Source organism: Myodes glareolus, chromosome 1, assembly GCF_982192425.1.
Source record: "Myodes glareolus chromosome 1, mMyoGla1.1, whole genome shotgun sequence".
Taxonomy (NCBI): Eukaryota; Metazoa; Chordata; class Mammalia; order Rodentia; family Cricetidae; genus Myodes; species Myodes glareolus.
The window spans coordinates 127,225,130-127,252,496 of NC_142026.1; the positions used below are offsets into that span (position 1 = coordinate 127,225,130).

A 27,367-nucleotide genomic window follows, 5' to 3' on the forward strand; every position below is an offset into this window, starting at 1 on the left:
CTGGCTCTTACCTCTACCTTAGACTGAAATGTGTAAGATCCTGTCTCCATGAATCCTGAAGACTCTACCCACTCCACTCCACTGAGTCCCTGTCTCTTTCCCTTTATATTCCTCTCTCTGCCTATCTGTATTGCTCCTGCCTCCACCTTCCTAGTATGGGATTAAAGGCATATGATTTGAAGCTCTGGGATAACCTTTGTATGAGCTGTGTTCCTCTTTTAGACAGATTCAATCTTGTGCAGCCCAGGGCGGCCTTGAATATACAGAGATACCTCAACCTCTCTTTCCAGAATCCTGGGTTTAAAGATGTGTGCCATCATTCACTGACCTATATGTGTATGTATGGCTCACTAGTATGCCTGCTTTGCTCTCTGATCTTCAGGCAACCTTTATTTATTAAAACACAAATAACATGTCACTATGCACATATGTGTATATCTATATACATATTATATATAAGTATATATACATATATAGATATACACATGTGTGTTGTGTGTGTGAATGACATACATGTGTATGTATGTGTGTGCATATGCACACACTTGCATGTATGTGATGTATAGCTTATAGAATGACTGAAGAAGTTATATATATCATGTATGTGCATGCATGTGCTGTGTGTGTGTGTGTCCAAGTATGTGATATATGTGTGTAGGTCATGGAATAGCTGTAGAAGAATTAAGGAATCCACACACAGAGGCTTCACTCAGCACAGAGGTAGAGATTGGTTCAGATGCAGTTGTCCAGAGAAGATATTAAGGAGCCAGATAGAGAGCTGCAGACTAACAGGGCTTAGCCAGGTTAAAGGTTGAATGGAGCTGCAGAGGGTGATCAGGACCATGGGATGGGGAGGGCTGGGGAGGGACAGAGTCAGGATGACTGGACTACATGGGTAAGAACAGAAGCATGTGATAGCACTGAGCTGAAGCACAGGGGACAATCAGTTCTCTCCTTGTTTGTCTCTTAATACACGCATGGGAGTCTGTGGTGAGGTTGGTGGTAAGCATCAGCATTGTAGTGATGTTGTGGATATTATTTTAACTATATAAAGATGTGTTACATTTGTTTATGCTTCATTTGTTTAATTCTGTAAATATGTGTTGATGTTTTTCCTTGCCTGCCTAAGGTAAGGTCTAATAAATAGGTGAATGACAAAAGAGGAATAGGTGAGATGGAGGACGGAGAGAATATCTAGGAAGAGAAATTTAGGCTCAGAAAAGAGGAGAGAAGAGAAGCAGGGAGAATGAGAGGTACTCACCAGGGGTCAGAAGCCAGGAAGCTGCTAGCTAGTCAGTCATGGAGACAACCAGAAAGTAAGATGTACAGGAAGAAAGAAAGGCAAAAAGTTCCCAAGACAAGACATAGATGAAGAGAAACAAGCTAATTTAATTTATAAGAGCTAGCAAGAAACAACCAGAAGATATGATCAAGTATTCATAACTAACAATAAGGTCTCCATGTCATAATTTGGGAGGTCGTTGGTATCTACCCCTCCCCCCCACACACAAAAAGTCTGTTACAGGTGTGCTCTGCTTGTGAGGCAAGACAAAGCTGTTGTTCCTCCTTTAGTTTAAGATATTTAAAAATATGTCAGGTCTGATTTTTTTAGATGTCTTTTTTTAAGATTTATTTATTTATTTATTATGTATACAGTGTCCGGCCTGCATGTATGCCTGCAGACCAGAAGAGGGCACGAGATCTCATTATAGATGGTTGTGAGCCACCATGTGGTTGCTGTGAATTGAATTCAGGACCCCTGAAAGAGCAGCCAGTGCCCTTAACCTCTGAGCCATCTCTCCAGCCATTATATTTATCTTATTTAGATTTTCCGTCTCTGGGATAAAACACCATGTCAAAAAGCATGTTGGGGAGGAAAGAATTTATTTGGTTTGCACTTTTACATTGTAATTCATCAGAGAAAGAAACTAAAACAGAAACTCAAAGAGGGCAGGAACCTGGATGCAGGGCTGACATAGAGGCCATTGAAGAACACAGCTTTCTGACTTGCTCCCCATGACTTGCTCTGTTGCTTTCTTATAGAGCCCAGGACCACCAGCCCAGGGATGGCTCCACCCACAATGGGATGGGATGGACCCTCTGCTATCAACCACTGATTAAGAAAATGCCCTACAGCCAGATCAGATAGAAACATTATCTCAACTAAGCTTCTCTCTTTTTATATAACTCTAGTGTGTGTCAAGTTGACATAGAAGTATCCAGCACAGATATGGTTTTGATATGTTCTCATTTTAATGTGTCTAATTGATGTTGACAAAACTTTAAGTGATGTTGTTTCACTTTAGGAATAAGGCATTTTTCTGGCGTTGCCTTTGGGTGGTGCTGGACAGAAGGCATGTCTATGTTATAGGAGATGCCCAGGAATCAACTTGTTGCTTATAAAATGGAGACACCTTGGGCAAGACCCAGTCTGAAAACCATCATTTTACACATAAGGAGTAACCAAAAGCAGGATACAGCCTGGTCTCCCCAAGGTCATAGTCTAAGAATGGGAAAGGGAACAGGAACCAAGCAAGATGGGGTCGCTGCTGACAATGCCTGTTCCCTGATGAAGTGATAGAGAAGCCATGGAGGCAGTCAACTTTAGTATTTCACATAATGTTTAGTCAGAAGTGAAATGGCAGATTAACAACACTGTCAGAAGGTTTTATTTTCTGTCTGTGATGTAGAGATGGGGATTGCTCCAGAGAAGTACCAGAGGCAGCTGTTGACAAGGACTGCAGATCAGATTACAGAGGATCCTGAGGAACAGCATCGAGAATCACCTAGTGATGAAAAGAGGGTGTCAGTTACAGTGGGCTCCTGCACATCTGCATCCTACTCTACTTCATCTCACAAGGACACTTCTCACTTCACAGACTGGGCAGCTCAGCTTCCCAGGGACCTTTTCCCCCTCTTTTGATGCATTTATTTCAAACTTACCATTTTCTCCTTCAAATGAAAATGAGTGTTTGAAATATATTTAAAGAGACCGAATAAAACCAATGCAGGTGAAAAGCCAACCAAATAGCTATGTTTCTGGTTCTGTTGGCCTTTTACTTTACTTTTAATGTGTTTTTATGGTTCTTTTGAGAAAGGTTTTACTTTGTGACCCGAGCTTGCTTGGAACTTCCTGTGTACCCCAGGCTTTAACCTCAGCTTTTCAAGTCCTGTGATTACAAGTGTGTGCACTAGAGTCCATAGCGTTATAAAAGTATTATCTTGAAATAATTACACCTACTCAAAAGTAAAACAGCTAAATGAAGCACAGAGCTTTGTATTAACTGATATTAAATGTAAATCTTTTTACTAAGCTTATAGGAAATTTTTTGAAATAATAAATGAAAATCGGAGTCTTGCCCATCTTCACCACATTTCTCTGTGCTCGCTCAAGACTGCATATGGCAAAAGGTAATCATGACAGTGTTGAGAATGAGCTTCGTTTTCCTTTGGTAAACAGGTCATTTCAGTTCCAAAGAACAAAAATATTAGCATCGTAGTTCTGTGTGCAATGAAGTCTAACAAAGTACATTGATTAAATGAGACTAGGTTCTTTTTGTTTGGATTGATTGACTGTTTACTTTGTCAGGATCTCACCATGCAGTCCAGGCTGGCCTTGAACTTGATGATTCTTTTGCCTCAGTCTCTTAGTGCTTTAATTCTAGGTATGTACTGCTGTGCCACCTCTTAAATAATATTTGTCTATTCTGTTCATCTTAAGGACTATCATAAACCTATAGCTACTAATGCACAGAGTATGACACACACACAATATTTGTTGCTTTTCTCTAATAAGCATTTTATCTGGACATAAGTCCATGCAATAACAATGATGATGATAATAGTGATGCTAATAATAATTCCCAATCTTCCTCTTCCTTACTCTGAGATCAGTTCTCTTCTAGTAGATTGAACTGGCTTCAAACTCACTACACAATCAAAGATGGTCTTTTATTCCTGATCCTTCTGCCTCCACCTCCCAAGTGCTGGGATTCTAGCTATATGCCCCTATGTCCATCAGACACTATACCAGAAATTTAATATAAATTGCACTAATAGTGTTTTGGATAAACCATATGGTGTTACAATGGAAACACTAGAGCAAGGAACAGAGTCTTGTAGGTCCTTTAATGGCTATCATCAGATGTAAATTCTAAATTCCAAATAGTTTACATTCTGGAAAGCTTTTATATATTTCCTCCTCTACTTTCTTCCTCACTCCTGCTACTTATACAACCATGTTCTTAGGTAAAGAAAACTGAACTTTAAATGCTTAAGGACAGAACAGGTAAATTGAGTTGAGAAATAGCTTTATTAAGTATCTCTTGGGCATCTTAATACTGAACAGAACTGTCGAGCAGTGTCCCTGTGGTCACTGTGCTGTGCCATAGCTCACCACAACTTGTGGCTACTCCTTGTCCTGGGGTCAGTGAGATGGCTTCGTGGCTAAAGAGCTGATGGTACAAACATGGTAGCCTGAGCTGACTCTCTGGAACAACAAGTAAAGATGAAAGAACTGACTCCCCAAGTTCTTGTTCTTATGCTGTGAAATGAATAGATTCAAAACACGAGAACTTTACTAGAGCAAATGCAATGCCCAGGACGCATACTGGGAGAGGATTTCATGCATCTATGTGGGCCACTTATTGGCTCTAAGTTCAATGGACCTTACCAGGTGCCAATGGCCTGCCTGTTCCTCATCCCCTGTAGTGTTTAACTTCTTCTCAGTCATGGAGACACCATAATGACTGGGTCAGTGACACTTCAGATGATAAATCTTTCCTTATATGGAAACTGAGTGGTATCTGGAAACTGTATAACCTCTTGGGGTTGTGATTCTGACCTTGGGGCAGTACTTTCCATTTCTGTTTACAGTTATATTTCATTGCATCCTTTCTGGTGGGCAGGTCCCTGGCATATACTACTCTCCATGTTAATCCACATGTTTCTTCCAGATATTCTTGTATCGTGGTATTTAGTGAGTCACCACAGTCAGCTTATGGTTCCTGCCTCTCAGGATCAATGAAAAGGTTTGATCACAGAGTCAAATCCCACTAAACCACTATAAAAATGTTCCTAACTCACTTTCTCTTTAAATAAAAATGTCAGCAGCCATGCATGGGGGGGAAAATAAGACAGAAAGAATAACATTGAGAGTCCTAATTAATTGTGTGAAAATAACCTTGTAAATGTTTCTGGAATGAGTACATGGAAAGTGTCATGGTGGTGGCACATGCAAGTGAGGCATTTGGGAGCTTGTTTCATTTAGTATACTTAGTGTCTGAGCAGAACACTAAGTATATGGAACTGTCAGCTACACTAGTCAAAATGTCACTGTTGGGGGAAGGTAAGATTGCTCAATGGGTAAGACCCTGTTATGGAAGCATGAAGACTGGAATTCACATCCCCGATACCCATTGGAACACCTGTTCCAAGTCTTCAGCAGACTAACCCTACCAAGAACCAGAGTGAGACCCCAACCTGTTTCTTACCTTCTTGGGTACAATATTTCTTCACAAGTATTGCAACAAGTATTGGAACAACAAAAAATAATAATAAGATGGCAGCGTCTGCCCTGAAGATAAATATTGAATTCTCATATTCAATATTGTTGGAATCCATGGTAGGTGTAAAGTGGATGTCAGATGGAAGCTGGGTGATATCTGGGGCCCTTGATGTTGATCCTTTAAAAAAAAATAGGAAAATTCTGTATTAAGATAAAAACACACCTACATCAGCATGTTCTCTCCCCAGGCAGCCCAAGGGCCTCATGTGTAATAATTTTATAACTCTTGAGTAGAGAGAGTGGTAGAGCTGTGTGGATGATGTCCTTGCAGGGTTTATTTTATTACAAAAGAATGAAAATGTCCATTAATTCATCAAACAATATGGCATATTTACTGTATGTAGAACTTTCTAGATGTTAGGGCAATTGATGGAGTTTATTGTGCCGGAGAAAGATAGTGAAGCCTTCCAAAGTGATGTGGAGCAGCTATAAGTGAGGCAGAAAAGACTGGGAGTTTATGCAGTCATACAGTGATACATAAGGACTTGGGGCCCATTAGCAGGCCATGTAGTGCCTGGATCATTGGTTAAGAGTGAATGAGAAACATTGGGAGGTCAGATGGAAAGAGAGATCCTTCTGCTAATCAATGGCTTTCTAGGAAGGAAGACCACCAAGAAATCACTCACTCAGTCTATCAAATCTTCTATTATGCACATATGCTGGCATCCACATAGTGAAGTCATTAGACTTTTCAAGAGAACTGCCGTGCCTTTCCTGCCCTGTAGAGGTTTCCTTGTGACAATTCACCTAACTACTTACTTGGCATTTCCGCCCAGTGCTCCAAGAATTCCTTGAGGCAGTGAGGGAAATCTCCCATGGCGAGTGTTTTTAGACCTTGTGCAAGTTCTGTGTTTTTCGCCCAATTCTCTATGATGCCTGTGGAATTAACGTGAATCATTTCCCATATCTTGATCTTTGAACTAAAGTGATTATGGCGGAAGTAGGTCTGTCCATCAATGGTAAGCTTCCAGGAGGTATCAATGTGTTGTCCTTGTTTATATTGAGATTCCATGGTGACCCGCAAGGTGTGACAGCCTGGAAATGACACACACAACCATCATCTCCCTATTTATAGAGCCACCATCCCTTCCAAGGTCAAGTCTTTCTCTACATGATTCAGATAACTGTATTCTTTCCTGCCTGGCTTGTCATTTCTTACCCATTGGGTGCCAAGTATTTCAAGCCTGGAACAGTATTCAGTTCTTTCATGCAAATACAACTGTAACCCCCTCCCTGCATGGGCTCTAGCCTTCCTGTTTCTTAATGATACCCCCGGTCTTTGCAAACTGTCTTATACTTACCCCTGGTCAGGATTGCCTCATGTTCCATAGTAAGTAGTTGTTTCCTCAACTCTTCTCCGGTGTCTTTTAGTTTTTGGGACAAATCTGCACATTTCTTAGGAGCATTTACCTCCTTTTCTAGATAACTCAAATCCATGACTTTGTTGTCATTATACTGATAAAAAGGCACTCCATCCACTGAGCACTGTACTTGACACCAGTGTTCTCCATCTTTGGTCTGAGACTTGATAGTGAAGTTACAATTAAGAATGTGTGCATCTGTGAAAGAAACACGCAAGTGAAGTACAAAGTGGGGGCAGAAAGTCATAGGAACCATTGTTCTATGACACCCAGGATCCCTCTAACAGGCAAAAGGGCTGGAAAGAAGTATCTAGTAAAGATGTCCACCAGCTTCTGAATCCTTATTTCTGGGCCATCTTTGACTGTCTGAGCGTGGTAGGGTCCCTCAGATATATACCCTATCACCAGAGGAATTTATCTCACAAATACTTTTAGTGACTTTAAACAAATGTTGAGGAATAAAATCTGTCAGATAGTATCTGTTCCTGGACTGAAAATCTACTGAACACACAGGGAAAGGAGGCATCATAGAACACGTGGTAAATTCAGTATGGAGCCTGAGAATTCAGGAAAAGCCTCCTGGAGCTTTGCTGTGAATTGGCATGGGAAGGGGAGCTGTCACCTGTGAGTACAGTACTCGTGCGTGTACCTACTAGGCTGTAGTGAGGAGCTGCGGGCAGGCCTGCTTTTCATCCCGCCCGGCTCCTGCATGGCTAGCTTAGTCCCAGAAATAACAACACACAAATTGTATTCATTTAAGCACTGCCTGGCCCATTATCTCTAGAGAGTTAGTTACTGACTAACTCTCATATCTTGATATTAACCCATTTCTAATAATCTGTAGCACCACGAGGTGGTGGCTTACCGGAAAACTGTGGTTATGGGCATAGGCACACTTCCACAGTTATTACTGAGGGTGACGAGCAGTTTTTCAGTGCTGTAGTTCATGATGTCTGTTTATCCCCTTCCACATTCCTTTCTCATGGAGAATCAGACTCTATATTTCCACCTGCGCCATTTCTTGGTTTTACCAAACATTTAATTTTGGAACGACAAGGAATGAGAAAAATAGATGCCAGAGCCAGAATTAAAAAAAAAAAAAAAAGAGGGATAATTGGATTATGGGATAATAGCTTTGTACTTGTGAGTTATTGTTTTTAGACAAATATATTGGTATTGATTCTTATATATTGATACAAACTTAAATTATGTTAACTATTTTATGCATGCATGCTTCTACCTCTGTTTAAAACATTTTTATGTATTGACATATATATATATTGTATTGATATATGTATATTTTACCATATTGCATTGTACACTTCTACCTCTGATTAAGATACTTATATATTGCTTATGTATTGATATATATATTTACCATATTGCAATGTATACTTGCACATTGTTTATATTTGGAGGTCATATTGTCCCCATTTATTGCACAGCTGTTTACTATTTCAGTCTTTAAGTTAGATAGATATTGAGAATAATATAGATCAATAGTCATCTAAGTTTGTCATTTATAATTAGACTAATCAGGTTCTTTAGATACATAGAGATTATATTCAGTATAGATAGATAATCTTCAACCTCTTCAAAGAGCTGTAGAAAATGGCCTTTAATCTAACTCAGAGTTCTGTGGTAGGGAGACACAATCGCTCCTGGCAACACTGATCTATTCCTGAGAGAATGTTGAGCACCAAAGACACTCCACCTGGAGCCTTTCTTCTTGGCAGAACTGGCCTTTGGGTAAAGAAATGCCCATACCTCAACTACTGACAGAGTTACAGAGTATCCGTAAATGGATAAAACAGGACTGTCATATCCTGCCAAGACAGGATAAGATAGTTTTGAAAAGTTCCTTGCCTTTGAAAATGGTATGTCAGTTACGTTAGGCCTTAGCCAAAGTTGGTTGCTTCAACGCTGCAAACGTGATTTTGGGTGTTTGCCCAGGTAGCCAGTTGTCTATGTGATTTGTTACATGTTCTGGAAGTTTGATTGCACTTCCTAATTACTCAGGTAACATTATTTCCTTTCTCAGATCTTTGATGGGATTGAAGATTATATAAACGTAGTTACTTTCTTTTCATGACGTGGCCAAGTTATTTCTTATACAAGACTTAAGCTAGTTAGAATAGGATATTTGTATTTATTGTATATAATTGTGTAGGTTTGTACTTACTGTATATAATTTCGTAGTAGGCTTAGAACTCTCTTACTTAAACAAAAGGGGGAGGTGTTGTGGGAGTAACTTCCGCTGCCTCAACCAATAGTCGCTGAAATACGAGCCCACAGTGCAGCGGGGAGCGACTTCCGCTCCGTCAGCCAATAGCTGCTGAAATACCAGCCCACTGGGGTGTGGTATATTTCTCTTTTCAAAAGAGAAGCAGATCCGGATCAGGCCCTCTTGGTTCCGGCTCTTGGTTCCGGTGCTTGCTCCTGGCCCCTGCTCCCGGCTCCTGCGACTAGGCTCCCTTCCTGACGGTTTATGGTGTATGTAAGTTTTACCCCCCAAAATAAATAACCCCTTAAAACATAACTGGTGTGGGATTGATTCGCCGATACTAGGCCCCTTCACACAATGATGTTGGGCATCAGATGCCAGAATCTCCCATGTAAAACTACATTCTTAACTCATTTTCAAGAAGAGATCTCTTTTTGTGACCTGCTCGAAGCCCCAATCTCTTTCCCCTTCCTCAGGCAGTAGTTTCCTGCCTAACCTTATCCTGTCCAGCTATTGGCCAGTTAGCTCATTTATTAAACAAATCACAGTGTAATTTACACAGTGTAAAGTTTCCCAGCACACTTATGGCCCACTTATGGTCTCCTTGACTTCCACTAACAGCAACAGAAGACACAGTGTCCTATAGCTGTTCTGTTCAGAAGACTGGTGTGAGAAGTCCTTCTGTATATGTGCTGTTTTTATTGGTTAATGAATAAAGAAACTGGCTTGGCTTGATAGGGCAGAGGAGATCTAGGTGGGGTAAACTAAATTGAATGCTGAGAGAAAGAAGGTGCAGTCAAGGAGACACCATGCAGTTGCTGCTGGGGACAGATGCAGCAGAATCTTGCTGGTAGGCCACAGGCCTCTTGGTAAAATATAAAATAATGGAAATGAGTTAATTCTAGATATAAGAGTTAGCTAGATATACACTTAAGTGATTGGCCAAGCAGTGATTTAATTAACACAGTTTCTGAGTGATAATTTCAGGTCTGGGAAGCTGGAAACAAGCAAGCAGCCTCTTACAACAAAAGACTATGTAAACAAATAGGCAAGACCGAGTGAGGATATACATATATACTCTCTCTCTTGTGTGTGTGTGTGTGTGTGTGTGTGTGTGTGTGTGTGTGCACTGAAGTCTAAATTTAAAAATTATTAAGGGAATTTATAGAAATATGTAATATAATTACACTAAGAAATGAAAAGGATGATGTTAAAAAAAATCTCTCATAGGGTAGTGGTAGTCAAATGCCTCTAATCCTAGTCCCCAGGAGGCAGATGACAGCAGATCTTTGTGAGAATATTTCAGTCTGTGGAATATTCCTTTATACTGTGTAAATTATGCTGTGGTTGGTTTAAAAAAGGAACTCACTGGCCAATAGTGGGACAGGCTAAGGTTAGGTGGGAATACAAGACTAAGGACACTGGGAAAAAGGGCAGTGTCAGAGAGTCACCAACTAGATACAGAGAAAGAAGATAAATATGCCAGGCTAATAAATGTACTTCCATGTAGTAGAGCATAGATAGGAAATATAGGTTAATTTCAAATGTATTATCAAGTTAATAAGCCTGAGCTATTGGCCTAGCATTTATAATTAATAATAAGACTCTCTGTGGTTATTTAGGAACTGACTGCTAGACAGAGGAGCTCTACCTACAAATGGCATTCCAATGTGGTACACTTACATCCACATAAGAACTGAGAAAGCTTAAAAAAGTTCTAAATACACAAAAATGGACAAACTCGGCTTCCTAATCTCATGTCCCTCATGATGGCTACAGTATAGAGACCCATCTTCTGGCAGCTGCCATCATGGCATGAACTAAGTCACATGGTAGGGTCCCACTGTCTCTTACACTGGCCATGGTTCAGAGAGTTATCTCCCAGCTGCTGCCTGCAGGCTTGAACAACCAATGTGAGACCTGCCAGAGACTTAGTGCTGTGGTGAGTTTGGGGGTTTTCTCATGAACCCCCCCAAAAAGGGCTTTAGATACTCTGTAAAGACCAATGCAGATGGAAAAAACCCTCTAAATGTGTTACAGTGTGTTTAAAAATATACAAAGACTTAGCAGAAAAAAGAAAAGGGGCATAGAAGTCATATATATACATATATATGATTGCATATATGTGCCTGTATATATATGTATGTGTATACATATTTTTTAAAAAATAAAGTCCTTTAAAGAGGAATAAAGTAATATATAAAAGAAACACATAAAGAGTAAAATAATATTTTAAAAATGCACATGAAGATGGAAAATACACAGAAAGTCTGGATCCTGTATGCTATTGTGTTGTCTTTAACCTTTTTGACTGCTAATAAATGAGCAATAACTGCTAAGAGACATTGGATTAAGGAAACTGCTAGATTAAATCAGCTTATATATTTTAAAAATATCTTGACTTCTAAATTTAAATCAAAAAGTATGCTGCTTTGAGGAAGAGGTTATGCTTTTATTTTCACAGAAAATGAGAAGCTGTAGATTAATTCTGGGGTGAAGACACTCAGCTTTGATTGGAAAAGTTCCCCCCTTTAAATTCTGGCTAAAGACATAAAAAAAATAAACTTAGAAGTGGAGGGCTGCAACCACATTCTCCATTGCTTCAAGGGACAAAGGTAGAGATTGACCTCTGTGACCTCAAGGTGTGGTGGTACACGCCTTTAGTCCCAATGCCTGGGAGGCAGAGGCAGATTGACCTCTGTGACCTCAAGGTGTGGTAGTACACGCCTTTCGTCCCAATGCCTGGGAGGCAGAGACAGGCTGATCTCTGTGAGTTCAAGGTGTTGTAGCCTTTAATTCCAGCGCACGTGCTTGGTAACTCTCTACTGCTGTGTCCCTGCCTACTCCCGAGGCGTCATCTGGGTTGATGGGCAGCGGACCAATCCAAGAGTGACACGTCAGAAGCGAGGACTGTTTCCTTTATAAGGGCTGGGTTCCCCTCATTCTGGGTCTCCCCCATATAAGCTTATGCTCTCCTTCTCAAGACGCATTAAAGCTTTGCTGCAGAAGGATCCTAAGTGTGCCGCATCGTTCTTGCTGGCGAGACGGTAGCGCGGGACATAGAAGAATTACTAGGCACATAATATATTTTACCTGCTCAAACATAAAAAAAAATCTTTGACTAACTAGTGTATAACACACAGTCTATATTTGTATTAATACAATATGTACATGATCTTTAGAAATTTATGTCTTTTCACAACAAGGAGACCAGACACAAATGACAATGAATGGCCCAGATGATCCAAAATCTCAGAACACCTCTGTTACAGTCTTCTCAGAATTTTGCATCTAAAGCATCTTCAAGGCTTCTGGTTGAGATAATCCATCACCACAGACTACTCAAGCCAAGACTTAACCAAGATTATCCTAATTTTCTCATGGTTACCCCCAAAATACCAGCACCCACAAAGCACAGGAAATAGCCTAGGCAATGATGCCCCCATTCCAAAAATACTGGCTATGGATGTTTGTTATCATTTAAGAGGCCCTTGATGCAAATTGTTATTGGCCATAGTCAAAAACAAAAAAGATAAGAAATGGAGTTAAATTCAAAGATCTTTTCTGAAAGAAAAAAGGATATAATATAGAAATGATGGGATAATAGGGTAGATTATTGAGTCTACTTTAATCTAAGAAACAACTATTAATCTCAAATATTTTATATTGGTATAGATTTCAGTGTTTAGATACAAAAGTAAAGTTATTTCTAATATAGTGTATGTATTTTTCTACTTTTGTTTGGGGAATTGTACTTATGCAGCTCATTTGAAAATATAATGTATAGTTAAGAAATAAAGGTTATAAGTCATCTATAATAAACAAACTTATAGTCATATTAGGTATGCTTATGAGGTTAAACAAATATATTTAGATAGATGGATGGTCTTCAAACACGTCAAAGACCTACAGAATATGGTATTTAAAATATTTTAGTAACATAAGGCTTTTCTTAACAGTGAGACTTGTCTGCTCCTGACAGCACCCATTTACTTCAAAAGAAAATGATGTGCATTGAAAAACTCCATATGGAGTTTGTTTTCTTTATGGCAAAAGCTAAACATTTGGGAAAAAAACTGCCCTTGCCTCAATTATTGACAGTATACTGTCCAAACTGAACCAGAAAAACATAACTAATGCAACTGCCATTCTTTGCAAAAAAAAAAGTTTGTCAGGTAAGTATGCTAGACCTGTAGGCTAAAGATGAATGCCCCAATGTTATAAAAGAACTTAGGGGACTGTACAGATAGCCAGATGTCCCTGTTATTAGATAACTTTTCATTCTTCTGGGGTCTTTGAGAGAGTTAATTAGACTTAAATTTTCCTTAGTTATGATAAAAAATAAATTAAGTATAAAACTTTAGACTCACAAAGGTAAGATAGATAATAGAATATTTTCTCTAATTTTGTCAAATACAAATGGACTAGATATTATAACTTTAATTCTTACTTAAAAACTGTCTTGTTCAATATAATTTTACTATGATAAAATTAAAACTTTCCCTTTTAATTAAACAAGAAGAAGGAGATGAGGAATATTCTTTTACACTGTGGAAACTATTCTATGACTGGCCAATAGCTGGACAAGGTAAGGTTAGATGGGAAAACCAGACTAAGGATACTGGGAAAAAGAAGGGTAGAGTCAGAGAGTCACAAGTCAGATACAGAGGGGGCAGGAGATGAATACGCCATGCTAATAAAGGGACTGCCACATGACAGAGCACAGATAAGAAATATGGGTTAACTTAAAATGTAAGAGTTAGTCAGTAATAAGGCTGAGCTATTGGGCTAGCATGTACAATTAATAATAAGACTTTCTGTGGTTATTTGGGGACTGACTTATGGGACAGCAAAGCTCTTTCTATACTAGTCTGGTCTACAGAGTGTGTTCCAGGACAGTCAAGGCCACATAAAAAAATCCATTCTAGAAAAAATAAACAAAACAAGCATATAAAAAAACTCTATCATTAAGTCTCCCCAAACATTTTACTATGAGGTTGACTTCTGAAGGGTGGGGAACCTGCTTTGGATTCTGTGGGTGAGAGGGCACAGGCTTTCTATAACATGGCCTCTGGGTCCAGGAAGGAAGAGTTGAAGCCCTTTTAGGGGAGAAATGTTGTAGAAGTTTTTAAAGAGCATAGTCTGGAAGTGAGCTGTAATTTTTTCCATAAATCAAGTTAGAAATGAAACTTGATTTGATGAGAAGCCTGCCCTTAAGGAGGTTGAATAAGGGGACTGCTGAAAATTGAAGCCAGTTTGAGGTACAGAATGTGATCCTGCTACATAATAGATATACGATAGACATAGATAGATAGATAGATAGATAGATAGATAGATAGATAGATAGATAGAAGATAGATAGATAATAGATAGATAGATAGATAGATAGATAGATAGATGATAGATAGATAGATAGATAGATAGATAGATAGATAGATAGATAGATAGACAGACAGACAGATATTGTGTGATAGATCCTTTTGTCTATGTGTTGCTTTTATTGGTTAATGAATAAAGAAACTGACTTGGCCTGTTGATAGGGCAGAACTTAGGTAGGTGGGGAAAACTAAACTGAATGTTGGAAGAGAGAAGGCAGATTCAGGGAGAAGTCATGGAGTGCCGCTGGAGACAGACACACTGAAACTTTGCTGGTAGGCCATAACCTCGTGGTGATACATAGATTAATGGAGATAGGTTAAATTAAGATATAAGAGTTAGCCAAAAGAAGCTAGAGTTGATGAGCCAATCAGTAATTTAATTAATACAGTTTCTATGTGGTTATTTCAGGAGTCTAGATGGCTGACAAATGAACAAGCAGTCTCCCTCCAACAAATTGGTACCCAATGTGGGGTCAACTAAAATACACATAAAACATGAGCTAAACACAGAAAAACAAAGTTTAGCTGCATTTTGTTTTCAGCTGGCAGGATGCAGCAGCTCCTTTAAGAGAGGTTTTCCTGATTCAGAGGTAGCAGGGAAAAAGCCAGCTTTTTAAAATGCCAGCTTTCTGGGGGTGCTGCCAGCATGACCTCTGGTTCTTTCAGAAGGCTGAGCATTTAAATGGGGCCTGTGAGCAAGAATGCTACAACTGCTTAATGGCTTGACATAGACCCACTACATAGTTTGAACTGAGACAATGTGCACGGCTTACAGAGGTGGTAAACGGACTTCCACCATCTTGGACTGTGCAGAGCAAGCAGGCAGGGCCATATGTACCCTAGTAATGCCGCAGCTTAAGTTTTTAAAAAAATGTTTAACATTTTAAGTACGCTCCTGGACAATAAAGAATTACAGATACACAATAGGACAGATTCAGACATAAAAGATCTCTAAATGGGTCACGGTGTGTTTAAAAAATGTACATAGACATGGGAGAGAGAAGATAAAGAGTGTAGAGCATTATAAAAGGAAGTAAAGGGTTTATAAAAATATAAAACAAAGTGTTTAAAGAAATAGGATACAGTCATGGATTAAAAGGAGTAAATAAAAATAAACCACATAAAGATAAAATATATACAGAGAGTCTGGATTATGTAAATTATTGTGATTTCTTTGAATTTTTTTGACTGTGAAGGAGCTAAGTAATCAATGTATATACTTTAAAGGTATCTTAAATTCAAAATATGGGTCTAAGGATATTCTGCTTTGGAAAAGAGGTTCTTCTTTTGTTTCCACAAAAGATGAGAACCCGTGGATTAATTCCAGACTAATGTTGATTGATGAACCAAGACATCCTCAAAGGACACCTTAAAGACCCCCCCAAAATTACTTCACCCAACTACTGACTGAGATAAACCTAGCACACAGGATACACCATAAAAAACCTGATTAACAGCATCCCCAGTCAGTGGAAAGTAGTCTAGAAAAACTATGCCCATATTTCCTAATATTGTTTATAAATGTTTCTTTACATTTAAAGGGGGTATGCTATAGAGATTTGCATAGGTATGGACTTTGGTTTATTGATACAAATTTAAGGTAAATTTTGTTATGCTGTATATATGTATATTTCTGCTCTTGATTAAGGTATTGTGTTTGTGCAGCTCATTTGAAAATGTAATGTATAATTAAGAAATATAGGTTAATAGATAATCACCTATAATAGTCAAACTTCTAGTCATAATATTTAGGTTTTCTAGATGTACGGAGATAAATTTCAGATGGATAGGGATTCTTTAAATATTTTCAAGACCTTCAGAATATGGCATTTAAAATGTTATAAGAATTTAGGACTTTTTATGACAATGAGACATATGTGCTTCTAGCAACACCAATCTACTTCAAGAGGAAGATGAGCATAAAAGAGTTTGCTAGCCATTTGGGCAAGAGACTGCTCTTGCCTGGACTGCTTGATGAACTGGACATGCAGGACCTGCAGAGAAATGACTGCTGAACCTGCCTAAAAATGAGATCATCCTTTGGGGTTCCTGCTTCAGCAAAAAGTTGCCAGACATTCTAAAGGACACAAAAAAATGTGACAGACAAACTGCCTATATAGGTGGAACTCTCTTTGAAATTTCCTGCTTCATAGAAAAGTCTTCTGGACACTATGGGCCTGTAGACTAAAGACTGAAGGCCCCAACGGTACAGAAGAACTTTGGGTGATTGTCCAGGCAGCAAGAAGTCTTTGTCAATTCTAGAGTTTTGGAAGTTACTTACAATGTACTTCCTTCTTACTTAGGTAATAGTATATCCTTCTGGAGTCTTTAATGGAATTTAAGAATGGATAAAAATTAGATATAAATATTGCAACTATAATCCTTGCTTGATACCTGTTTTATTATATGTAACTTTACTATGTTAAAGGTAAAACCTTCCTTTTCATTTAAAAAGAAAAGGGGAGGTCCTTCTGCCTATGTGTTGCTTTTATTGGTTAATGAATAAAGAAACTGGCTTGGCCTCATAGGGTAGAACTTAGGTAGGTGGGGAAAAAGAAACCAAATGTTGGAAGAGAGAAGGCAAAGTCAGGGAGAAGCCATGGAGTGCCACTGAAGACAGATGTACTGAAACTTTGCTGGTAGGCCACGACCTTGTGGTGATACACAAATTAATGGAGCTGGGTTAAATTAAGATGTAAGAGTTATGGCCAAGATCAAAAACACTGTTGACAACTTATGCTGGAGAGGTTGTGGGGAAAGGGGAACACTTCTGCATAGCTAGTGAGAATACAAGCTGGTACAACCCCTTTGGATGTCAGTGTGGTGATTTCTCAAAAAATTAGGAAGCAACCTTCCTCAAGATCCAGTAATACCACTTTTGGGTATATATCCAAAGGATGTTCAATTGTGCTACAAGGACATATGCTCAACTATGTTCATAGCAGCTTTGTTTGTCATAGCTAGAACCTGGAAACAACCTAAATGCCCCTCAACGAAAGAATGGATAAGGAAAATGTGGTACATTTACACAATGGAGTACTACACAGCAGAAAAGTAACGACATCTTGAATTTTGCAGGAAAATGGATGGAGCTAAAAAATCATTATTTTGAGTGAAGTAACCCAGACACAGAAAGACAATTATCAAATGTACTCACTCACAGGTGGTTTTTACACATAAAGCAAAGAAAATCAGCCTACAAACCACAATCCCAGAGAACTTAGACAACAATGAAGACACTAAGAAAGACTTACATAAATCTAATCCACATGGGAAGTAGAAAAAGACAAGATATCCTGAGTAAACTGGGAGCATGGGGACCTTGGGGGAGGGTTTAAGAGGAAAGGGGAGAGGCAGGAAGGGGAGCAGAGAAAAAATGTAGAGCAGAATAAAAATCAATTTAAAAAAAAGATGTAGGAGTTGACCAATAAGAAGCTAGAGCTAATGGGCAAGTCAGTGATTTAATTAATACGGTTTCTGTGTAATTATTTCAGGAGTCTGAGTGGCTGAGAAATGAACAAGTGGCCACTCTCCAACACAGATAGACAGATAGATAGATAGATAGATAGATAGATAGATAGATAGATAGATAGATAGATGATATAAAAAAACGTTTTTTAAAAGCCAGCATGAGTACTAGTGTGTGTGTTGTGATCTGCTGAAAGATGGGAAGAGAACTTAAAGGCTGAATGAATATGTCTGGTTAGAAGTGAGATGGCACAGATTACCAACATCATCAGAAATTTTTTTCTTTTTTTTTCCTGACTTTGGTGTAGAAGAGATGGGTCTTGTCAGAGCATGGGCTGTACATGAAGGTGAGTGAGTTCTAAGAGCTTGTGAGAAAACTCAAAGAGAAAAAAGACAAGAGTCTTGTAACCTCAATTTATCCTAAAGGTAGGTTTGTTCTTGGAATGTGCTTTTGTGCCCTTCCCTGGTGTAGTAAATAGGTTCGCTTCAGATTACATATTGCTGCTGATTTTTGTTAGCAAGAAATGTTTCCAAGTACGGGTGTCCTAGTGACTGTGTACAGCCTAAACTCTTGTGAAGACACTTTGCCCTTCTGTATGCAGCCTAAACTCATGTGGAATTTGCTCATATGACCTTGCTTAATCCTCAGAGTATGAATGTTTGCTGCCCTGAATAGTAAAGTTAGCTATTGTATGAGACTTAGCCTCATTTTAAGGTTCTGCTCTCCCAGGTTAATGCCACCATCTAGAGAGGTAACAAGTTGCTCCCCAATGGGGACCTAAAATCTGATTAAAGAAAAAGGAGTGGGGACCCTCAGAGATGGAGGTGAGAATAATAGAATAGAAACCAGGGAAGACTTCAGCTTGTGCATCATTTCTTAAAGAAAGAAGGAACACAATTATCAAATTTGTAACTATTAGATGCCTGCAAGTTGTTTGTGACTATACTCCCTGGTTTCAGAAAGAAGGAATCTTAGATGAAAAAGCATGGGGGAGAGTTAGAAAGAATATTGAAAAGACACAATAAACAAGGTAAAAGGTTCCTGTCCAGTTTTGATTACTTGGAAATACCCAAGAAAGGAGATTATTAATCATGTAGCCGAGATGGCTAATTGCCTAAAAAATTATACAAGATCCTTCTGAGTCTTATGCCAGTGCCATGGGGAACTTGCAGATGCCACTGAAAAACAAATAAAAGTGGAACAAATTCAAAATATAATATTAAAACAGTTGTCTTTTGATAATGGCAATGAAAATTGCCAAAGATTACTCAATCAGCCTTCGGACATAAAAAAAGTTATGCACTTTCTAAAGTTATGACGAATTGTGGGAACCTATAAACACAGAGCAAAATTAGCTGATTTAGATATCTATGGTGTTCAAAGACAGATGTGAATGAAGTAATTCAATTGCGGCAGACAGGACCCCTTCAAAAAACTATGTAAACTGCCTTTACAACAAATGAATGCACAAAATTAGGGGATTTAAATCTCAAAACAATAACATTTGGACCAGGTTCAGATTGTAATTAATCAATTCTTTTGCTACAAATTGCTACTCAAGGAAATGCTGTTATTGATACTCTTTGCCTCAAAGACATTGCCATTTCATTTCTTCATTCTTTTTCTTTCCTTCTTTCTTTCCTTCTTTCTTTCTTTCTCTTTTCTTGCTTTTTTCTTTATTTTTTTTGGTTTTTTGAGACAGGGTTTTTCTGTGGCTTTGGAACCTGTCCTGGAACTAGCTCTGTAGACCAGACTGGCCTTGAACTCACAGAGATCTGCCTGCCTCTGCCTCCCAAGTGCTGGGATTAAAGGCGAGAGCCACCACTGACTAGCTTTCTTCATTATTCTTTTAAGTTATACACAGATTGGGGATCTATATTTCCTGGAAAGTTTGGACTTCTTTGGATCTCAATAGTTTATCCATGATAGCCATCATAGTTCAAACAGGAGTCATAGATGATTATACAGGGGAAATTGCAGTCATGATCAGAGTGTTTAGTGATTGGTAATTTAAAACAGGATAAAAAACATGTTCACAGTGATTATTATTGCCTTATGTAGTCTCTTTGTGGAAAAATGAGCTTCATGTGGGAGGAATGGTAGCATAAATAAAACTGTAGCTTTAAGCACCTTATTTATTTATTTATTTATTTATCTTATGTACATTTGAGGTTTTTTCTGAACACATGTCTATATTAGGCCATCAAATTCCCTGAAATTTGGATTACAGACAACCTTGAGCTGCCATGTGGGTGCTGGAAATTGAACCCAGGTCCTCTGGAAGAGCAATAAGTGCTCTTACACACTTAGCCAACTCTCCAGCCCCTTAAGCACCTTCTTGAAGGAAAAATTTTGTATTTAAAATATTGGATTTAAAAATAAGTGGGAAAATGTACAGGATTGATTAGTTCTGGAAATGATGACTCTATTACAACTATTAATGACTTGTTAAGGAGGTAAATCCAAACCTGATAGGACTGGGAACTATGAACTTTAATGAGATTAAATGAAGTGCTACAAAATACAATGCTTAGGTCTAGAGGGCATAATGGCAGACCCACAGCTTCATGTTACTCGTGCTCCAATTCATCTTTGGGGAAGAGATGTTTATTTATTTATTATGTATACAATATTCTGTCTGTGTGTATGCCTGCAGGCCAGAAGAGGGCACCAGACCTCATTACAGATGGTTGTGAGCCATGATGTGCTTGCTGGGAATTGAACCCAGGACCTTTGGAAGAGCAGGAAATGCTCTTAACCACTGAGTCATCTCTCCAGCCCCGGGAAGAGACTTTCTATAACAAAATAATGCTGAGATCTATATTTCTGCCTCTAATGCTACCTATTCTTCACACGCACAGTGGCTTTTGAAAAAGATTTCTGGAATCCTGTACAGATATATGACACCCTTGCCCCATCCTCAAAATCAGGAATCTGTTTATAAACTACAGGAAACTCAGCCTCTCTTTCTCTTCAGTTATATCTTGCATCCCAGCACAGGTAGAAACATGGACTTCCAGGTTTTTACTACCAACAAAAGAAAATATGTAGTGTTATACACAGGAGCACTATGTAGATTTTGCAAAAAAAGGGGATAGCAGTGGTGACACACACGCATTTATATATATATATATGTGTGTGTGTGTGTGTGTGTGTGTGTGTGTGTGTGTGTGTATTCCCAAGAGTGGAATTGCTGGGTCCTGAGGTAGGTTGACTCCCAGTTTCCTGAGAAACCACCATACTGATTTCCAAAGTGGCTGCACAAGTTTGCATTCCCACCAACAATGGATGAGTGTTCCCCTTACTCCACATCCTCTCCAGCATAGGCTATCATTGGTGTTTTTGAGTTTAGCTATTCTGACAGGTGTAAGATGGTATCTCAAAGTTGTTTTGATTTGCATTTCCCTGATCACTAAGGAGGTTGAGCATGACCCCAAAAGAGGAATATGAACCTTCATCTGGCGATGGATGGAGATAGAGACAGAGACCCACATTGGAGTACTGCACTTAACTCCCAAGGTCCAAATGAGGAGCAGAAGGAGGGAGAACATGAGCAAGGAAGTCAGGACCACGAGGGGTGCATCTACCCACTGAGATGGTGGAACTGATATAATGCGAGCTCACCAAGGTCAGCTGGACTGGGACTGATGGAGCATGTGATCAAACTGAACTCTCTGATTGTGGCTGGCAATGAAGGCTGACTGAGAAGCCAAGGACAATGGCACTGGGTTTTGATTCTACTGCATGGACTGACTTTGTGGTTTGTTTGGATGCTCACCTTTATAGACCTGAATGGAGTAGGGAGGACCTTGGACTTTCCACGGGGCAGGAAACCCTGAGTGCTCTTAGGACTAGAAAGGGAGGGGGTGGTGGGGAGGGGGAGGTGGGGAAAGGGAGGGGGGAGGGGGAGGGGAGGGAAAAGGGAGGAGAGGAGGATGTGGAAATTTTTAATAAAAAAAACAAAAACAAAAACAGGTTCGCTCTGCCTCTTCAGGTACCTCTATGGTGTGAACAGGATTTCTGGGAAATCTGCTCCTTTTTTGACCAGCTTCCTCAATCTTTTTCCTACCTGCCTCTTCAACAGTCTACCACTTTAATTTCGTTCATTCCCCCCCCACATCTACTTTTCATTGTTCTATATCCTCAATATTTTTCTACTCATTCATCTCAAAAATGACATAGATTCTTTTTCACTTCAATAAAAGATTTGATAGGCAAGAGCACAAACCTTCTACAGCCCCAGAACTGTTGTTCTGGTTATGACCAAAAGTTCAACAAAGCCTAAATATTAAAGTAGATAATTACAAAAAGGGCAACAGTTATCTCCAAGAAAAATCCATTAGGAACTGAGTTAATGATGGATTGTACATTGATGAAGCAGGCTCAAGGAATTCTGAAGGAGGACCAATGAAATTAACACTGGAAGTTTTGGAGTACCTGTACTTAGGGGAAATTGGGACCAGAGCACCACGAATGGGTGAAACTCTCCAGTACACCTGGCAAGAGGTCTGTCCCTGGAAGTGACAGCAGGTTCCACCAAAAAGAGAAACTCAGGACTGTGGATGACCATGAAGGAGATAAAGAAACATAGCTCCAAAGAGGACATCTACAGGAGACACTGCAACCCAGAAGGCATAGAACTGATATCAGCATAGGAAAAACTCAAATACATCAACATCAAGATCATAGACTAAAGAATTATTAAAGAAGGAACAAAACCTGCTAAAAGATCAACTTTTCAGAAACTCTTAAAACAAAATGAAAGCAAATTGAGGAAACAGTGGTTGTATTCTCAAAGTGGTAGCCAGTTTTATAGGTTAAGCATATACAGAATTTCTCCCAGATAATCATCTGGGAAGCTATTCAAGATCTCTGACCTGGAGGAATCTCTCTCTCTCTCTCTCTCTCTCTCTCTCTCTCTCTCTCTCTCTCTTTCTCTCTCTCTCTCTCTCTTCCCCCCTTAACATCAGTTCAGTTCTGTTAATACTACCTGGCTATCCCTTTAAAATTCAGTGAGAAATTTCTCTACTGTGTTTGACAAATGCTGTTCACATTGTCTTTGTCAAGAATATTGTCCAAAATACTCTCTTATCTTTCTAAAATTAGAAGAAAAATACATTTATTCACAGTCATTATTAGACTTCTACCTGTATCAGACAGCTCAGAATGGCTCCTTGGACTTCTGGGGATGTCTCTAAGTTCAGTTTTGCAGTGGCTGGGCTTTTTCATGGATGTGACAGCTGTGAGGAGTGAACCCTTGTTGGTGTTTTCTTGGTGGTATCCACACGCTAATAAGAGTAAGTGAACGAGAACATCGTCTTGCTTAGCTTTAAAAGCTGGGACTCTGCTTGAGTGTGAGTATGTACAAAATGTTTGGGTAGGATGGAGTTTGTGGTCAGACAGGGAAGCCTTCTCCCTAGACAGTCAGGTATAGGTCAGAAAGAAAAAGAGTGACAAGCTCTATCTGTCTTGCTCTCTGAGGCAGGACACCAACAAGGGTGTTTCCCTTAGCATTTGGAGGCATAGAGTCCCTGAAGGAGCCCAAGAAGACACACTTGTAACACGTGCCCCAGGTGGCTCTCTATCTATTAAAGAACCTTAGTTTGGAAGCATGTTCACCCCTTGACCTGAAGGAAGGGTCTTAGGCTACTACCATGAGAACATGTGAGGAGGACAGGAGCAGGTCTGAGTGACATTCAGCCAATGACTAATTCTCACCCATAAAGTCATAAATCCTTCAAGAGGATTTATCCAACAGTCATGACCCAATTTTTGGGTCCCACGTTGAACATTGTTCCCTTGGGGAATAAGCTTTTAGGATTAGACGATCCAGGTGATATTTTTACATTTAAACCATCATGATGTGCCAACCAAAGTGCAAAGCACTGGGGCCAGCTGATCATGGACAGAAGCATCTAAGACAACAAATAAGCCATTTCTTTTAGGAATGTAAGTTTCTCAGGTTTATGTCATAGAGATGAAATGCTATTAGCCCGTTTGGTGGGGCTTTAGTGGATGACAGAATCTTTAAGAGGTACGAAGTCTTTACATGGCTTCACATATCTTTAAAAAGGATTCGGGTACCATTTTTCCTTCTTGTATTCTCTTTCCATTCCAGCCACTGTGAGAGTGTCGTTTTCCCTGCCACATTTCCACCACAATGTCTCATCATAAACCCTAAGCAATGGTGCCAAATGATGATGGGTCAGGACCTCCAACTCCACAAATGAAGCTAATTTCTCCATAAGATATTTAGTTTTGGTATTTGTTTAGAGACAGGTACCTGACTAATGGGATTTCTAACTCTTTCTGCATCCATTTCCTTTGACACTATATTCAAGTGTAAATTAATTACACTATGTATGCATAGTCTTTTCAAAAGATTTATTTTTACTTCTAATTATCAGTGTATATGTGTGAGTATAGGTTTGTGTAGAGTCCAGATGAGTGATGGATTCCCTAAAGTCACAGGCAGTTGTGAGTTGTCCAAAATGGGTGTGGGAAATGAATGTGGGTTTTTGGAAGATTGGCAAGTGCTCTTAACTGCTAAGCTACCTCTTCAGTCTCAATATGTATATTCTTCAATTTATATTTTATTATTTTAGGCTCTTGATAAATATCAACAATTAACCTTTAGAAAAGCAGTAGTTTCTTTTCTACTACTGGTAAAACTTTTGTCCTCTTACGCCAAAGCTAAGTCTTTATGAAAAGCATGTAGCTAATTCTGTAATTAGGTAAAATGATATTATAACATGTATTGTTTTTCACAGCAGATCTGTATATAGGGGGCTATCTTTACAAAAAGTTTATGGAAAAGTACACTGATATTTTTTTAAATATGGTCATTACAACATTGTGACTTTTTGTAGACAAGGTACATATGAGAGAGAACCTACACAATGCTATCTTGTTTTTTTTTAAATTAGGTGTTCATATAATAACATCTAAATCTTATTGAAAAACATAATTTTCATAATCTACTTTAATTTTTAATCCCCTTATAAGAAAAATTAGCACTGGTATTAATTAGTCACAAAACATCCCTAATATTAGTCTATGTTGCAAGTGACTAGACTGAGTGTCAATAGTAATAATGTCAGTGAAAAGAATTTAAGATATAATCAAATTATAACTATTTACCTGTTGTGACTATTATATTAAGATACAATCAAATTATAACTATTACCAAATTATGAAAATTGGCCTTATACCTATTTTCAGACTGTGTGGTTATATGGAAAATTGATATGTAAAGAGGTTTGTGGGTTTGATTTCTCTTCTAGGATCACTTTGGTAAAACTAAATCTTGTTTCATAGTTACAGAGTTTACTCTCAATGTAAATGTATAAAGGGTATTTTCATATCCTAACTCACTACCTTTCTAGACAATAAAGAGTACTAAGAGATTTCATGGAGAACTTTCTCAAGGAGTCAGCATCCTCCATTGCACATCTTCCTGACTTACTTTTGCTAGGTCTGTTCTCGGTCTCTTTGTCTCTGTCTCTGTCTCTTTCTCTCCTCTCCCTCTCCAGGCTGATACTCCCCTCAGGAGTCCATGGCCCACTCTCCTTTGTATGCTTGCTCCCTTCACAACAGTATGTGGTATAGAGTGAGTTCTGCTTTTCTCCTCTTTTCTCTTTCTAAATTATCTTCACTCAGTCTAGCAATATTTCTTCAGACCAAGGTCTGTTCATCTTTTGCCAATCTCTCCATAATTGTATAGACTTCCTCTCTACTGTGTCCTGAAAGGTCTGGCTGTAGAAGAATACCTCTCCAAAAACATCCAAGTTTGGTCTGTCTGGTTTTTCCTTGAAAGAGAAATCTTAAGACCTAGCCTAGACTCTGGCTGCCTCCTCCAGAAGACCAGGATTCTAATCTCAGCACCTACATGGTAGTTCACAATTAGTCTCTACCAGCACCAGATATGCCCGTGGTGCAAAGACAGATACACATGCAGTCAAACCACCCACACACATAAAATTAAAAATAACTTAGCCTTGGAAGTAGTACTTCAGCATCTCTGTTGTATCTAAAGTCTACTACACATGCCATCCTAGTTCAGTATAGTTAAAGACCATACAAGGACATGAGCCCAAGGAAGAAAGAGTCACTGTCATCCTTGCTTAGGGTTAGAAAGTGGAATCAGCCTCTGAACAAACAGACAAACAAAGGGGCAGAGTGTGGATATGGACAGTGAGACCTTAGGTGTTCTGATCTGTTGTTAATGCTCAAGGGCAAAGAGCCCAGGGAATGCCTGAGGGATTGTAAGGAATAGAGAAGATAGTTCGTAGAGTACCCAATGCCTGGGTGCAGGAGACTGTCCTTGCTAACTTCCTAGAGGGATCACGAGGTGTGCCCATCACAGCCAGTCACAGAACTCTGTTTAGTCATTTCTATCTGCCTTCTTGACCTCCCATTTCCTCTAGCCCCCGTGTCCCACTCTGCAGTAACTGATTTCTGTAACTCGTGGGCTCCTCCACATATCTTAGACTGACCGAAGAGGACCAGGAGCAGTACCACAGGGAAGACTAGCATTCCTTGCCGACACCCTAACACCCAGTTAGGACAGTGTCCTGTCCCCCAGTCAAATCCCAGGAACTCACTTGAGGGAAGAGGTTTGCCTTGACAGTCCAGCAGGAGGAAGAGGAGCAGACACAAAGTCAGAGCACAATGACTGTGATTGTTTACTGCAATCCAGGCCATGGATCCTTATTCCATTCCAGGCTGACAGCAGTCATGGTTTGAGCTTTGGAGAGAGAGGCGAGGAAGCATAAGTAATTTGTACAGGTGTCGGCAGATTACTCCGGAAACCTGGGCTGTAAATTCAAGCCTTACCTCTTTGTCATGCCTGCTGTATCAGTGCCTAGCCCCACCCTTTCCTAGAACTCTTGTGTGTGGCGGGGGCGCTCCAGGGTCCCTGGTGTTCTGCCTGCTTCATTGTGGAACTCGGTGATTCTAATCTATCTAATACCATCAGTAAACAGAGGTTGCAACGATGAACTGACTGGTAGAGGTCTCCTGTGTCCCCAGGTCTTCCCAGGCCCCGAGAGATCCCTTCCCAGAACTTACCAGGACCTGCTCCGGGATCGTTACCAGCAGGAGCAGGAGTGGAAGACTAAAGCTGGTGCTGTGGCTGGAGTTATTTATAGCCTGAGAATCAGGCTCCCGCCCAGTCTGAGGAATGCAGAACTTTTGTTTCCTCCTTGGTTACCTAGACAGCTTTTCCAAGCTCCTCCCCCAACCTGCCTGTTTCACCAGCCTCAGGCTCAGACTGCCAAGTCCTCTCTGGGTGGAAACACTGCTTCTTACTGATGTCACCGTCGTCAAGAGTTCCTCAGAGCTCTGCTGAGGTGAAGCCAGAGTCTTGAC

General features: G+C 39.5%; 1 protein-coding gene across 1 annotated transcript; it reads right to left on the reverse strand.

Moving 5' to 3' along the window:
• Positions 1-1,867: 1,867 nt before the first annotated feature.
• Positions 1,868-27,218, reverse strand: LOC148123574 (retinoic acid early-inducible protein 1-epsilon-like). The gene is made up of 6 exons (XM_087911906.1): positions 27,068-27,218; positions 26,602-26,744; positions 6,868-7,125; positions 6,326-6,601; positions 5,493-5,684; positions 1,868-2,786 (listed from the first exon to the last, which is right to left on the reverse strand). Exons 2-6 carry the CDS (start codon positions 26,699-26,701, stop codon positions 2,746-2,748), a joined length of 867 nt encoding a protein of 288 aa, XP_087768032.1. The 5' UTR covers positions 26,702-26,744; positions 27,068-27,218; the 3' UTR covers positions 1,868-2,745.
• Positions 27,219-27,367: the final 149 nt, after the last annotated feature.